General features: G+C 44.7%; 1 protein-coding gene across 8 annotated transcripts in view; it reads right to left on the bottom strand.

Annotated features, from left to right (window-relative positions):
• Positions 1-15,954, bottom strand: part of WDR27 (WD repeat domain 27) — a 156,871-nt gene that overhangs the window by 97,066 nt on the left and 43,851 nt on the right. For 5 of the 8 annotated variants that reach the window (XM_028103235.2, XM_028103234.2, XM_028103232.2 and 2 more), the window contains exons 21-24: positions 14,598-14,695; positions 13,111-13,232; positions 5,314-5,411; positions 4,227-4,329 (exon numbers count right to left, since the gene is read on the bottom strand). In XM_028103235.2, the coding sequence (XP_027959036.1) occupies positions 4,227-4,329; positions 5,314-5,411; positions 13,111-13,232; positions 14,598-14,695 (421 nt within the window). Of the gene's footprint in view, positions 1-4,226; positions 4,330-5,313; positions 5,412-10,097; positions 12,237-13,110; positions 13,233-14,597; positions 14,696-15,954 lie in introns of those variants that run through there. The other 3 variants (XR_003609287.2, XR_015768282.1, XR_015768281.1) reach the window with 2 other exon arrangements.

Below are 15,954 nucleotides of genomic sequence, written 5' to 3'. Positions count from 1 at the left end.
CAAAATTCTCAACAAAATCCTAGCTAAGAGGATCCAACAATACATTAAAAGGCTCATCCACCACGACCAAGTGGGATTTATCCCCGGGATGCAAGGGTGGTTCAACATTCGCAAATCAATCAATGTGATAGAACACATTAATAAGAGGAGAGAGAAGAACCATATGGTCCTCTCAATTGATGCAGAAAAAGCATTTGACAAAATACAGCATCCTTTCCTGATTAAAACTCTTCAGAGTATAGGGATAGAGGGAACATTCCTCAAGTTCATAAAATCCACCTATGAAAAACCCACAGCGAATATCATCCTCAATGGGGAAAAGCTGAGAGCCTTTCCCTTTAAGATCAGGAACACGTCAAGGATGCCCCCTCTTGCCACTACTGTTCAACAGAGTACTAGCAGTCCTAGCAATAGCAACCAGAGAAGAAAAAGAAATAAAAGGTATTCAAATTGGCAAAGAAAAAGTCAAACTCTCTTTTTGCAGACAACATGATACTTTATGTGGAAAACCTAAAAGACTCCACCCTCAAACTGCTAGAACTCATAAAGCAATTCAGTAATGTAGCAGGATAAAATTTAATGCACAGAAATCAGTTGCTTTCTTATACACTAACAATGGAACTGTAGAAAGAGAAATTAGAGAAACAATTCCATTTACAATAGCACCAAAAACCATAAGATACTTCGGAATGAACCTAACCAAAGAGGTAAAAGATCTATACTCTAGGAACTACAGAACACTCATGAAAGAAATTGAAGAAGATACAAAAAGATGGAAAAATATTCCATGCTCATGGATCGGAAGAATAAACATAGTTAAAATGTCTATGCTACCCAGAGCAATCTATACCTTCAATGCCATCCCGATCAAAATTCCAATGACATTTTTCAAAGTGCTGGAACAAAGAATCCTAAAATTTGTATGGAATCAGAAAAGACCCCGAATCGCTAAGGAAATGTTGAAAAAGAAAAACAAAGCTGGGGGCATCATGTTGCCCGATTTCAAGCTATATTACAAAGCTGTGATCACCAAGACAGCATGGTACTGGCACAAAAACAGACACATAGACCAATGGAACAGAATAGAGAGCCCAGAAATGGACCCTCATCTCTATGGTCAAATAATCTTCGACAGGGGCGCCTGGGTGGCTCAGATGGTTGGGCGTCTGCCTTCGGCTCAGGTCATGATCCTGGGGTCCTGGGGTCAAGCCCTGCATCAGGCTCTCTGCTCAGCGGGGAGCCTGCTTCTCCCTCTCCCACTCCCCCTGCTTGTGTTCCCTCTCTCGCTGTGTCTCTCTCTGTCAAATAAATTAATTAAATCTTTTTTTAAAGAGTTTCATAAAATAGTTTTCCATCCTTTTAAATTCCATTCTCATCAGTTAAAAACTGAAAAAGAAAAAAGTTTATATGATAAATCTCTCAGCCAAATAGTAAAAGTTATTTTTTTTCCAAATAAAGTCTATAGTTTCCTTGAGTTTTTAGAAATTTCTCTATGTCATTTTTATTTAGATATAACCCATACAGACTAGTAGTGAGTTGAATTGTGCCCCCCAAAGTGATATGTTCAAGTCCTCACCCCAGGACCTGTGAGTGTAATCTTACTGGAAGTAGGACCTCTGCTGATATGATTGTGCTAAGACCCTAAGATCAGCTTGGACTTAGGGTGTCCAGCAACCAGTGTCCTTGTAAGAGAAAGAAGAGGGGGAATGGTGACACCAGGGAAGACAGCTGTGTGAAGATGTGGGCAGACAGCGGGCTGATGAGCCCCACGCCAAAGCCAAGGACCGGCAGCCGGCACCAGGAGTGGAAAGGGCCAGGGCAGACAGTTCTCTTCAGGGTGTCCAGAAGGAACCAATCCTCCAACCCCTTGATTTTAGACCTGCAGCCTCCAGAACTGTGAGAGAATAGATTTCTGTTGTTTTAAGCTGTGAAATTTATGGTGGTTGGTTGCAATAGCCCTAGGAAACTAACACAAAACCTTTTTAAATATGTTGAGGACAAATGGATATGTATCAGTCTCTATTCCAAATCCATCATAAGACATGTGTGTCTAACATGTAATGTATGTTGGGGAGAGGAAGGGAAGGCAATTTCATTAAAATAAAAACATTGAGGGGTGCCTGGGGGGCTTCGTCAGTTGAGCGTCTGACTCTGGATTTCAGCTTAGGTCATGATCTCAGGGTCGTGAGATGGTGCCCCAAGTTGGGCTGCACGCTGGGTGTGGAGCCTGCTTGAGATTCTCACTCCCTCCCTGTGCTCCTCCCCCACCTCTCTCGCTCTAAAAAAAAAAAAAATAAATAAAAATTTAAAAATCAATTTAAAACAATGAAATGAAATAAGTACACTGGGCCAGTCCACAGGGTGGCGGGTGGTGTCCTGCCAGCCTGCAGTGGGGCTAGTGGCCACCACGCTCCGTGCTCCTTGGCGCTTCCACACTGTGCTCCCACAGGAGGAAGCAGCAGAAAAACAGTCTGACATCAGCTAAGAACCTGAGGCAGGATTCACTGGAGCTGAAGGGAAAGTGGACGTTCCTGTTGGCGCCATAAGTACCTGTGGATTGTGGCAGGAAAAGTGAAATGGGTCACTGATGTTGAGACGTCAGTGCTGATAAATAACTTTGAAGAGTGGACGGATCCAAATGACAGAAAGTGAGGGCTGGAATTTTTACTGGATGAGTGTGCAAACCAACCAAAACATCTGTAGTGTCCAAACTGGCTATCAGCTCTCAATCACACAGTCAACCATTGTCTGAACCAAACCGACCCAGAAGGATCTAATGGTGAAGAATGTGAAAAGCCACAGGAGGCAGCTGAAGAAAGACGGGGGTCCTCCCGCAGAAAACGATGAAAACAGAAAACACCTCGTGCTGCCCTGCTGACCACAGCCTGCCTGTGGACAAGTTCAGGAACAGTCCCTCCCGGATCACGAAACCTTGTGGCAAAGCCCAGGGGACAGGCGTCTTTCTGATCAACAAGCGCTCGCAAATCAAAACGTGGTCCCAGGACAGCAAAACGGTCCGTCTCTGAGCCCATCGCTAAAGCAGCCCACGTGACCCCTCCGGACATCAACATCCCATGACTAAGAAGTGGGAGCAAGTTCAACCTGCGCTTGTTCTGATGTCTCTGCGCCGCCCGCTCAGCGGCTCAGTGAGCATGGCTCGACCTGGATTCCGCCACTTTTGCTCAGGGAAACGCAGCCCAGTGAGCCGGACACGGTGTTTGCTCGTTCGTTCGTGTCACCGTTCAGAAGCACGTCCCCGGGGAGGGGCCGAGAGCGGCCGCGGCACGCTGCTGGACAGGGTGCACTGGGCCGTGGCGCAGTCAGGGGAGGCGGCGGCGTGGAGAGGAACAGCGACCGCAGCGCTTCCAGGGCCACGGCCGCGACACCGTAGCAGATGACAAGCTGAAGCGCCGCTGGCGGAAGCGTCCGGCTCTCACCTCCAGTGCCACCAGCAACGAGATCCTTAAGTAGAAGCTGATCAGTGACACCCCCCACACTGCGGCTCTGAACCGTGAGACCACAGACTGCCCACGAGTCGCCCTTGAGAAGTCCCGGGCCATCATGAAGTGTGTACGATGAAGAGCTGGCGCAGCAGGATGGGGCTGAGCGGGGGCTGGGCGGGGGCTGAGAAGTCATCAGGGCCACTCACTGGGGCCCAAACTGGCCACCCGAGAGACGCAGGACGTCCTCACAACCAGGCAGTGACCGCCAGGAAGCACAGGAGACGGCAGCCTGGACCCTGCCAAGTCCTCCCTGCACCAGGGCCTATTCTGAAATTCCCTTTTTCTAGAGCCTTTCCCTTCCTAAGCCGTGTGAATAAATATAGGCACTTCTTTGGAAGGTTAAAAATAATAATAATAAAATAAGTACCTTGTTCCCTAAGATATCAAAAAGGAACACTCCCAGTTAAATACTTTGATCTGGTATTTTACTCAGTAGTGTTGTTACCTGGTGATTCACAGAAAATGCAGCATGCGGCAATTCCTACATGGGAGGCAATTTGTGCAATGATTGATAAATGAATAAAGAAATAAATTAATGTGTGACTGGGGTTTAAAATAATCATGCCTCACCAAAATTAATGCATGAGTGTCTTTCATAGAGCACACATTATTCTCATTAAAACAGATTTTATCTTCATGTGCGACAAAATTAACCAGTTTCCACAAGAATGAGTCTAGGGTCTCACGACTGAAGACCAACCGACACACCGCGGAGGCACTTACATGTCTGTCCTCCGCGCCAGAAGCCACGTAGCGTCCACAAGGGCTGAAAGCAATCCCACATGGATATCCGTGGTTTGGATGTCCTTCAAAACAGCGCTCGCATCTATAGGAAAAAAAGAAACATCAGGAGAAAAAAATGATTTTTTATTTTTAACACAAATTAGGGCAAAGACACTGACTTGTAGCCTGTCTTCACAACAATGAACAAACCAGCACTGACACAGCACGCTCACATGTGAGTTATTAAAGGCAAGCAGGTCATTCTGAAGATCTTTAAAAATATAGAACAAACGTTTTCAAATGATAAATTATTTGGATCAGTGATCCAAAGACTTCTGGGAGGTGCAACACTCTAACAAGGCTGGTCAAGCAGCGCAACCAACTTGCTACAAAGTGTTACATACAACCTGTTTATTGATGCTGGTTTTCCCGAGAAAATCTCCTATTTGGGGGTGGCCAGAGCTGCCCAAGGAGAGCCTTCGCAAGCGCTAACCAGCACATGGCTGGGCTCCAGGGGGTCCACGACGCCAAACAGAGGCCCCCGCCGGAGATGGCTCAGGGAACACACCCTCACACATCAGAGGGGCTTTTATATTTGCTTAGCGATTATAGAGGAGAGCAGAGACACTGTTCATTCTGCCCTTGCCATCTATAAGTGTGCATATGCACAAATATTGATACTTTTTTATATACGTTATATATTTAGTGATTATTCCCCATAACAGAATTATCTTTTTAGAGAATAGGAACATACATATATATGCATTTGCATCACTGTGGTTTATGAGCATCTCATTACCTCCCTGTGCATCTCTGACCCTCAGGGGTCACAAGGCACACGCAGAGCAAACACCAGCACCTTTGACGTTAGCATTCCAAATTGGTGCGACCTGTTCTGTGTATAAATCATACTTTTCTTGGATGAGCCAGCGTGAGTAGGTTCACCACAACCTTGTCGTATTTGGAAAAACGAGATCAAACTAAGTTTACTTAGTTTTCTAAGTAGTTTTACTAAGGCCTCATGCCTCAGGAGCTGTTAACAGAAGCATGTCTCCACCTGCAGCCTGCAGGCCAGGGCGGGCCTTACCTCAGGGTTCTCAAGTCCCACAGCTTTATGCCATCCCCAGTGGCTGTGGTGGCGAAAAGGTTATAAAGCTGGTGCTGTTGGGTCATGAATGATGATCCCTAGAATTGTAAGGGGAGGAAACAAGATGTGTTCTTTAAAGGCTGAATTAATAAATATTATACTGATGCTATCTAACAATAGTGAATCTAAAGTAAGAAATTGACACAAAGTTTTTTTTCTTATTTATAACAATTTCAGAATTGGCCTCCAAAAACTTCCTTATGAATAATTACTAATGGTACATTTTGACCTTAGGAAGTGTATGTTTTCTATATATGAAATGCTACCAAGAGTTATAAAAGTACAATAAAAGATCAAAAGACTACAATATGAATATACCAGAATTTATTTTTAAAGTATAAATCATAATCCGTCTTCAATAAATTATCTGAACGATGCCCTGGACGGGGCATTTGAAGTTTGAGGTCAGTTATTAATCGGCCAGTTATCAAACCCTAAGGCCTCCATGCAGGAGTCTGTGCACATGTCCCTGGCTGGGGTTCCTTTGAGGACCTGCCTCTGACCTGATCATCACCTCCCCTCACGCTGCAATCAGAAGGCAGGCCTCAGCAACTTAAAATATCCCCTGGAAGGAGCTGAACTGCACTCCACCTACAGAACCATTTTTGGACCCAAACATTATATAATTATGGTTCATAACAATGTCCATCTTCCTTCTATGCCAAGAATATCCAAATTATTAAGAAAAATGTAATGAAGTACATCTGAAAGCATTTATCCTTACAGTGTGCACATACCTCAAGGTTGTTCTTCAGTTACAAATAGGAAATGAAGGTTTATATAAATTCAACAGCAAACTAACAGAGAGAGCCCTAACTCTGTGCCGACAGCATTCTAAACACTGAACATTTCACCCTCTTAACAAACTTATGAGATGTAAACTATTTTATACCCATTTCAGGTGAGAAACACAACACAAAGGAATCCACTCATAGCCCCCAGCTACTAATTCAACATAGCTTAGCAGTCCACAAACGGGCACAAGGTCAAGACACCTTGGTAACTCATACCATCCAAACAATTCAACAGACATCCAACAAACATCCCGAGCTCATCCACTAAACACTGAGCACTTTGCAAGGCACTGAGTCTTAGAATGAGACACAGATCTAGTTTAACAGAAAGCAGAGTTATACTACCTTACAACATTGCTAGTTTCTTGAAGTTAACCAGTAAAAAACCAAAAGCATTCACAGGGATAAAAAGAGAATTAAAACCTTTTTTCAATCAATCCAATTGAGGCTAAGGAAGAAGAAATGAAGAAGCAAAGAAAATTCACGATAAATAGAAAATACAAAAGTTTTTTTTTTAATGTAGAAGAGAATGCACAAAATAAGATCAAATGTGTAAGCATACCAATTATAAACAGACAAAACTCAACAAGTTAAAAAAAAGAAGAGATTCTTAGTTGGATTTCAAGAAAAACACTTAAAACATCATTTTTAGGGGCACCTGGGTGACTCAGTCCATTAAGCGTCTGCCTTCAGCTCAGGTCATGGTCTCAGGGTCCTGGGATCGAGCCCCACATTGGGCTCCCTGCTCAGCGGAGTGTCTGCTTCTCCCTCTCCCTCTGCTGCTCCCTTCATTCGTGCTCTCTTTCTCTCTCCTCTCAAATAAATAAATAATATCTTTTTTAAAAATCACTTTTAAAGACTGAACGTGAAGGGTGGGAGAAAAACAGCATATGCTAAATAAAAAGCAAGATTGATTGCAAAAGTACTAGAAAAAATAGATAAGGCAAATAAGACCTCATTAAAAATAGTTTATAGATATTATAAAAGGAACACTGCAATGAAAACATAAGAAGTCTGACTTAAATATACCCAATAACACAGCCTGTAACTATATGGAGCAAAAATTAATAGAATTATAAGAAGAAATGGACAAGATTACAATCATAGGGAGAGATATTAATACATTTCTCTAATTAAAAAAAACAATCGAGGGTACAAAAAATTAGGAAACCTGAGTAATTTGAATACAATTAATAAGGTTGGGTCAGTAGACATCTATGCAAACACGTACCCAGTGGTGGGTGAGAACATATTCTTTTCATGCACACATATATGATATCCATAAAAATCAACCAGAGAGCCAAGTTTCTCAATAGATACAAAAATCCCAGCAGGTAGAAGAGAATCAGTGCCATATAGATCACGTGCTCCAAAGACAATGCCATAAAATTAGAAATCAGTAACAGAAAGTTTACCAAAAACAAGCTCATATATGTAGAAACCTAAAAGCACACATCTAAATAAAGTCTAGGTTAAAAAAAGTCCTAATGGGAATTAGAAAATGTTTACTACTGAATAATAAAAATAGCACCTGCTACAAGTGGTACAGGGCAACTAAAGCAGTACTCAGAGGGAAATTCATAGGCTTCAATGCACACATTGCAAAGGCGTAAAGAGGGGTTAAAGTCATACCTACAAGTGTCAAGAAAAATCAGGTGCCACAGAGATACAAACAGTTTGCTGCCATCATGCAGCCCAAAATGTATTTTGATGCATACTTGGGAAAGAGTTACACCAAATTCAGTTGTGGTAATCAAAGAAGAATCAGACAGAAAGATACAGAGCATAATTGTGTCTGTCCCCACAAGCATTTCATTTCTTTAAAAAAAAAATACAAGATCTAAAGATAATAAAGTAATATATCTTAAGGCAATCATATGGATTTTACTGACCATTATTGCTGAAAACCTAAAGTTTTCTGTGTGATAAAATGTTTTCATTAGAAAACTATTTAAACCATTACAGATTTAATTTTTCAATTCAAATTAGCTATATAGCATTGTGTATTTACATCATAAAAATGCATATATCTTATTCAGGCATAGAAAAAAGTAATAGTCAAGTTTTTATTATGTATAAAGAAAAAAATAACTATGATTTTTAAAGAGATCAGTAAATCATAAAAGAATTATGTAGTTTCATTGTAAAAATAAAACCACTTAATGATATAACACAATTTAAAAATAGGAAAATATGGCGCTCAATTTTTGATGTACTCTTGTGACTGTGATAAAATTAAACAGTCTGCTTCTCCAACAACAATCACGGGGCAATCCCCAGGAGAGGTGGTTTTCAGTCTGCACACCGGGATGCTTGCAAAAGAGCATTACTGGTATGTGATGGACATGCTTGTCCTGAGCTCAAGAGAACTTCGGAATGATCTATTTTATGTTTTACTGGAAATAGGGCATTTGGGCCGGTTAGGATTTGTGTTACATGAGCGTTCCTGGGTAGCAGCTCCCATATGGCTGCGGTTGGTCAGAACACTCTGATGTATGTTGTGTAACTGAACAAAAATTTAAGAGAAGTTTAGAAAAACAAGCTATTAGAACACAGTGTAAGCATCTGGAACCTTACACTCCTTCCCTTCCCTCCCACCATATACCAATCAGAAGTGTATTTTCAGGAAGTTAAACCAGTTATTTTCCCAGTAAAAAGCCTCAGGACTGTTTTTCCTAATACAACACCTCTCATCCAAGAGCACACCACAATGATCCCCAAAATATCAGTCATCACTGGAAGGCCACATCAATTTGAAGTAGATCGGGCTACTGTTTGGTCATTACATACACTGCTACTTAATGGAGAAGAAATTTTAAGCAGTTTCCTAAAGCAAATGCACGAAAACCCGTAACAACAAGAGGTTTTGTGAGAGGGACCTATGGAGTGGCCACCGTGTCACCTGAGGAGGGAAGGCTGTCCCGTCACCACAGTGGCTTTGCACCGGCTACTGACAGTGCTGTCGACACTGTGTGTCTGGAGAGAAGCTGCCCAGGAATCTGTTAGGGGCTCCTGAAACGCAGAGACACTGTCCCAGAGACCCACACATCCTTCAGGAAGGGGACACTTCCTCCAGCTGACACCACACCCTGAAAACAGGCTACGTCATAAGCCCCTGCCCACGCCCACTGGGAATGCTGTGGCCCCAAGCCGCTCCTGCATCAGCCAGAGCCAGGGTCCGGGCAGGTGACGGGACCGCGGCAGATACGGAGCAGACGGAGCGCCGGCTACGGCCCATCCCGCGAAGCCACCTGCCGCTGAAGGAGCAGCTGTGCACTAGGGCAGCAGCTATGGACACACCGCCCCCTGTAGGGCCGGGGTCCATGCAAGCTGGTGCTGCTGCTCAGGAGCACACCCCTCCTTCCCTTGCCAGCCTGTCGCTCCCCTGGGGGTGGGGGGCTCATAAAGCACCACACGTTTGCAGAGCACCAGTGTCCTCCCCAAGGGTGGCCTTCCAGCCGGAACCACATGGCGCACTCTCGTTATTTCCACGTCTGTGCACCTCCCTCACGCACACCCACGCAAGCATCAGTGAGGTCGCTCACCTTCCTGCTCAGCCTTCATGACGGCGGCCCTGTACCTGGAATAAAGCCCGGATGGTGCTGAGACTACAAGCCCCACCTGGGGTTTCACCACATGGGCCTGAACGCGGCTCTCCCAAGGCACACCTGGCTTCCCTCCCACGCCTCATGGACCTGCGGCCCAGCCCACCTCCTCAGAGAGGGCCCCCCAGAGAAGCCTTGGCACAGGGTATGTGATGCTGTGCGAACCCACTTCTTTCCGGAGAAGGGTACCGATTCACTCCTGCACACACGTACCCCAGGGCCCACAACCACGCCAGGTGCAGGCTCGCTGACAGATGCATGTAGATGAATTCATTACTAGGTGGATCATATGCATGCACACATGGACAAACACATGCTCACACACCTGCACATACATGTGCGTGCACGCATGTCCTCATCTGGTCCAGGCCACAAGAGTGGTGAGGACAAAGGGGCAGGCAGCTCGGGATGCTCGGTCTCGGCCATCGCCCGAGACCTCGCCGTGGTGAAGTGTTGCAGACGTGCAGTGACGGGATCACAGTCCTGCTCATTAGGCTCGTTATCAGGAGGCCCCAGGCCTGGGCACAGAGATGCAGCACAGAGGCCCCCAGACCACAGCACCCCACTGGGGTTTGGACCGGGAGCTCTGTGGCCAGACGCGCAATCGCTGCTGACGCATCTCAGGGGACTGGTGCCGCACGTCTCAGCTTCCACATCCATGCGTTAGGGCTCTCTGAGGACGGAGTTCATGCACGCTCAGCATATCATGTCTGGCATGTGGGAACACACAGCACACGTGAGCTATGGCGTGTGCACCTGTAAGAGCGTGACAGCAAACACTGGGGGATGCCTCCTCCTGTCCTGGTGAGTGCCCCCCAGGCGCTAAACATCGCCAGAGCTCGATGAATCCCGCAGAAGCCATCTATGGCACAAGAAAAGGGCCTGGGCCCAGCAACCCAGGTTCCCTCACAAGCCCAGCCTGGGACCTAAGTCCACAGAGGGATGAGACAGGAGAGCCCCAAGGGCCTGCAGGCCAAGTCTGATTCTATCCCAAGAGTTACTGGGAACCTCGAGGGATTTCAAGGAAGACACTGAGATGGTCACTTGTATTTAGCAGTGGGAGTATGACCGGGTTGAGGAAGAGCCTCGTGGAGACAGAGGATTGGGGTGGTGGCAAGGGCAGAAGGATGGACGGACAGACTGCACAGGGGATGCTGACCAGGCAGTGCTGGGCACACTCGTGGTGTTCATGCCGTGGGTTTACATATGGCAGTCAGGCTGTGAGGACACATGGAGCACGGGAACCACCTGGCTCTTAGCCCAAACTAACTGCATGGGCTAAGGCAACCTGTCTGTTTTATGCATCTTCACAACCCTCCTAAAATCAAATTCTGTCTGGTAATATGTGACAAGGTAGAGTCCCCGTCAAATGCAGCCTTCTCCGGTCTTCCCAGGACACAATGAATGTCCTCATTACTGTGGCCACACTCTCATCTCATGTGACAGCACTCGCCACAGTCAGCTTTGTGTAAATATGACCCACGTCCACACCTACCACCTTCGGTGTTACAATTTCTTTGAAAGCAATTTCTTACTTCAGCTTCTGATCTTCTACTGCAAGTAGCAAATTCTTGAGCATTTATCCTTAACACTCACAGGAACAAAGGGATTGTGTGAAATTAGGTGCATCAGAGAAGAGAGACTTTTTAAGGCAATGCCCACCAACCTTCATAAATTTATATTTAAAGAAATAGGAAGAATAGTTGTCATTTAATGAACTGAGAATATGTTAAGAGATTTACCTGCATTATCTTATTTAATCTCTGCAAAAGAGAAAAGTTAATGAATGCGAAAGGTTTAAAAGTCTTCTACCATGAAATGGGAACAGAGGGCTGGCAACAACAAAATCCCAAGATGTCAGACAAAACAGCATCACATCATTTTTCAAAATGAAATAACTTCTTTTGAAAATATGAGAAAATTGTTTAGTTCAAAAGAATTATCTTTACCGTTACTTTAAAACTAGGGTTTTATTTTTTTTAAGTAAAAGCATTTAAAACTCCGAAACTGTATTTTGTATTTCCAATTTAACCAGCTGAAACAATTTAAAACAAATATGGAACCAAATGGAAAAAACAAATATCAAACTGAGATTTTCAGATTTTCATACCAAGTTTCATCTAGATGAAGTTTTCATGGCTCTGTGATAAATCCGAGAAAGAAATAAAGAACAGAACAAGTAAAAGAAAAAGAAAATAGGGATTTATAATGGAAATGTTGACAAACCACTTTCCATACACAAAAAATGATGATGGTGATGGTGCTGATGGTGGTGATCATGGTGGTGATGATGATGATGGTGGGGATGATGGTAGTGATCATGGTGATCATGGTGGTGATGATGATGATGGTAGGGATGATGGTGATCATGGTGGTGATGATAATGTTGGTGATGGTGGTGATGGTGATGATGGTGGGGGTGGAGCCTGCCTAGGATTCTCTCTCCCTCTGCCCCTCCCTTCCTCTAAAAAAAGCCCAGAAAACAAAGAACAATGATCCCCTTGAAATCATAATGCAGATTTCAGAAGACATTATAAAGTCACTCCAAATATATCAAAAATCAGAATTGTAGTTGCAGTCTTAAAAACAGAAGCTTTGGTCACAAATGTCTTAGATGCCTTTTGGCTTGCAAATTGTCTTTTAAACTAAACTATGAGACAATGAATTCGTCAAAACAGCACCTCCTCTAATCTCCAGTCTGTAACCCTCAGCTGTGGGTAGTTTTTAAAGTACTACTCTGTCAAAACAGAGTAGGTACTGGGAGCCTGGGTGGCTCAGTGGGTTAAGCGACTGCCTTCGGCTCAGGTCAGGATCCTGGAGTCCTGGGATCGAGTCCCGCATTGAGCTTCCTGCTCAGCAGTGAGTCTGCTTCACCCTCTTCCCTCTTGTGCTCTCTATCTCTCATTCTCTCTCTCTCAAATAAATAAATAAAATCTTTAAAAAAATTAAAAAAAAAAAAACAGAGTAGGTACATCTTAAAAAGAAAAACTATTGATTTCTGAAGGCTGCTTCACATTCCAGGAGGATCTACATGACTCACTCAATCCTTTAGTATCTGAAACACCCAAACCCTTCATCAAGTTTTAAGTGTGAATGCATTACTAGTAAAGTTGAAAAACAGGCCCATAAAACAATCAAAGACCAAAGTACGAAAATTAACATTCCATATGATATTAAACTATCTTCTAAGGTTAAACATCAAGGCTTAGAAAACTGATGACTAAAAATTAACATGGAATTTGGTAGCACTGGTACAAACTTGCATCAGACATCTGTACGAGTCAAATGCTTAGACATACAATTTTACAAATGATATGTGCTGTCAACAGCTCACTCACTTTATTCTGGCAGATTTGGTGAACAGGCCGTGAATGGGCTTCTATGATTGTGGCTGCGCTGCAACCTGCATTGAGGTCGAAAACTTCCAGGGTCCTGTTCCGGCCGGCCGTGAGCACAAGATCTGCGTGACTCAGTTAGGGAACTCCTCTCAACGATCCGTCACCGGGAATGAGCAGCCCCATGTATTCTGTTAGTACTTTTGGGACACACCAGAAGACACACAGGGTGACTGTGGCTTCAACAGCTGAAGCTCCACAGAAGCTGTGCTCACAGCCCCGCTTCCCCCTCTGGTCCTGGGCATCTGGCAGGAGCTGCTGGGCCATGGACAAGGGCGGACCCAGGTGCTACACATCCCAAGGTGGGAGGCCCAGAGGTCTAACTCCAATGAAATGAAGTTCAAGGTGTCCAGGAAATGCCCAAATCAAGAGATGGAATGGCAGCTGAATCTATGGGTACTGAGCTCAGAAGACAGGTCTGAAGGTAAAATTAGGCAATGCAACCATAAACGTGGACAGTGCTACCCAGAGCCGGCTGCACGAGAGCACACAACTCCCAGCATGGCATACCATTGGCTGAGCATCGCTAACTTCTACACTTGGGACAAGAGCGGCAGTTGATGAACTTAGGGTTTGTGTGACCACCAGAACTATCCAACCTCCCATGTTCAGCCCAGAACACTGTCATCAATAGAATGGTAATAAAAATAATATGATAAAAAGATCACCAGATTTGATAATAAACCCAGTGCTAACACTGAAATATGCAGAAACCACCATTCAAGGCCAGAATACTCAGGACACATTTCTGCTACAGGTGTTGTGTTGTGTGTGTAGCAAAAGGGTCTAGCATAAAAATATCACATTTCTAATTAAAATACACTAGAACCTCTAATACCTTATAGCAGTCCTTCTGAAATTTCAACTATAAAACTCTTCAAAAGAACATAACTTAGACCTCTGAATAACTTAAAATTTTATAAGATGAATTCCTAAAAATCAGAGCTTTTCTTCTAAATAAATCAAAATCGATGCTTTTAATTAAAAGGGATGATGCTAGCCAAAAAAAGTCAAAAAATAAACTTTAGACTCAATTTCATCTTCAGCATTACTGCTGTAACTTCTGCCACCCTCCACAGAGCTGGGGCAAACTTCCGTTCATGGAAGGATACCACCCACCGTAAGTGTAGCAGTTCATTTTTAAAAAGTACTAAATTACTACATATTATACAGCAAACTACAGACCGGAAGTACGGGGTTAGATGCTCTGCTGTATGTATGTCCTGTGCTCTGTTGCATCCAAGTCTAGTTTTCCTTTGAAGCTCTTTTCACCACTGAGGTGAAATCACTACACATATAATTATGCAGAAGATGTGAGCTCCCTGAGTCCCGGTGCTCAGCACGGCGCCTGCAGCCTGGGCCCGCGGCAGACGCTCTTGCTGGGAGGCTGATGCTCAGGATGTGAAAACCCAGAGCAGAGGCAAGGATACAGGAATAGAAGTCGTTCACAGCTGATAAACTGGTAATCTCTGTCATACCAGTCGTAGGAAGCCTGAAGACACCTTTGCACCTACTCTTCTGTTTATATCTGAAAGAAAAATAAAGACAATTGATCTTTCTGTTTCTCTCCCACAACTAAGCATTCTACCATTAAAAGCTGAATATGAAGAAAGTTTTCATATTACTGAATAATTATATTTTATAACATCAAAGGAATAAGTCAGCTACCTTAATTTTCCTTTAGGAAACTCTAAATTTTTCTTTAAGAAAACTTCATGAAAAAATATCATATAAATCCCCAAATAATTCATTCTTGTCTCTGAGAAAGTAAATGTTTCTCCTAATTCTAAAATAATTACATATACTTAAGAAGACTTCCAACCGGTTATAAATTATCTATATTTCCATTAACACGAATGTTGTTAATATTTTCTAAAGGGTAACATAAGCAGTTAGTATTGGTTTAATAAACAAACGACCTCAAGAATCCCTAACAATAATTTTATAAAGGAAAGGAACCCGCTAGCAATCTTACAATGTGACCCTGGCCCAGGGAGGGTCAGGGGAGGCCTCTGGGGATGGCCCAGTGGGGCAGGGGCAGGTGGGGGATGGGGCAAAGCGGCGGGAGGGCTCCGTGTCTCGAACCTGCCGGGCGCTGAGAGGAAGGATGAACAGGCCGTCAGCCTGTACCTTCCACAGGAGGGTGAATGCTGCATGGGGGCCTGGGGCCATATATGCGGGGGAGGCACAGAGATGGGCATCCAGAGGCGTGACTCAGCAGGTCCTGGGGCAATGGCGGTGTGGGGGGTCACCCACACAGACTTGAGGGACAGATGGAGCTGAGTCGCAGGAGAGGTTTGAAGGGAAGCTCAGTGACAACGCAAAGATCCCACAAATTACTGTGTATTCCTGCTGAAAAACTGCACGGATCAAACAGTAGGTGGTTCATGGAGCAGAAAGCAGCCGTTTCATGGGGAGAGCCGTGGAGAAGCTCTGCAGACACCACAGACCAGGAGAGCCACGTCAGAAAGATCAGGCAAGCCAACAGAGAGGGCACACGGCTGAAACCACAGGGCATGGGGGTGAGGTGGGACGGGGGAAGGGACAGTCCCCGTGTAAGGCACAGGTATTCATGTGGCATGGTGGGCCGCGTGCCCACCTCAGCTCAGAGGGAGAGGACGGGCAGGGCGAAGGGCCAGGACAAGCGCTGACGGGGCTGGCAGGAGCCCTGCCCGAGGGACACACAGCTTCGCTGAGGGGCACTCGCGCCTGCGGCCTGTGTGAGCTGTGGCGTCCCACCCTCGGAAGCCTTGCCAGTTTCCAAGAGTCCCCACCCCCAGCTGATGC

Source organism: Eumetopias jubatus, unplaced genomic scaffold (genome assembly GCF_037043125.1).
Source record: "Eumetopias jubatus isolate StellerSeaLion01/CBP00866 unplaced genomic scaffold, mEumJub1_p1.0 scaffold_6, whole genome shotgun sequence".
Taxonomy (NCBI): Eukaryota; Metazoa; Chordata; class Mammalia; order Carnivora; family Otariidae; genus Eumetopias; species Eumetopias jubatus.
This window is presented reverse-complemented; position numbering and strand designations above follow the sequence as displayed.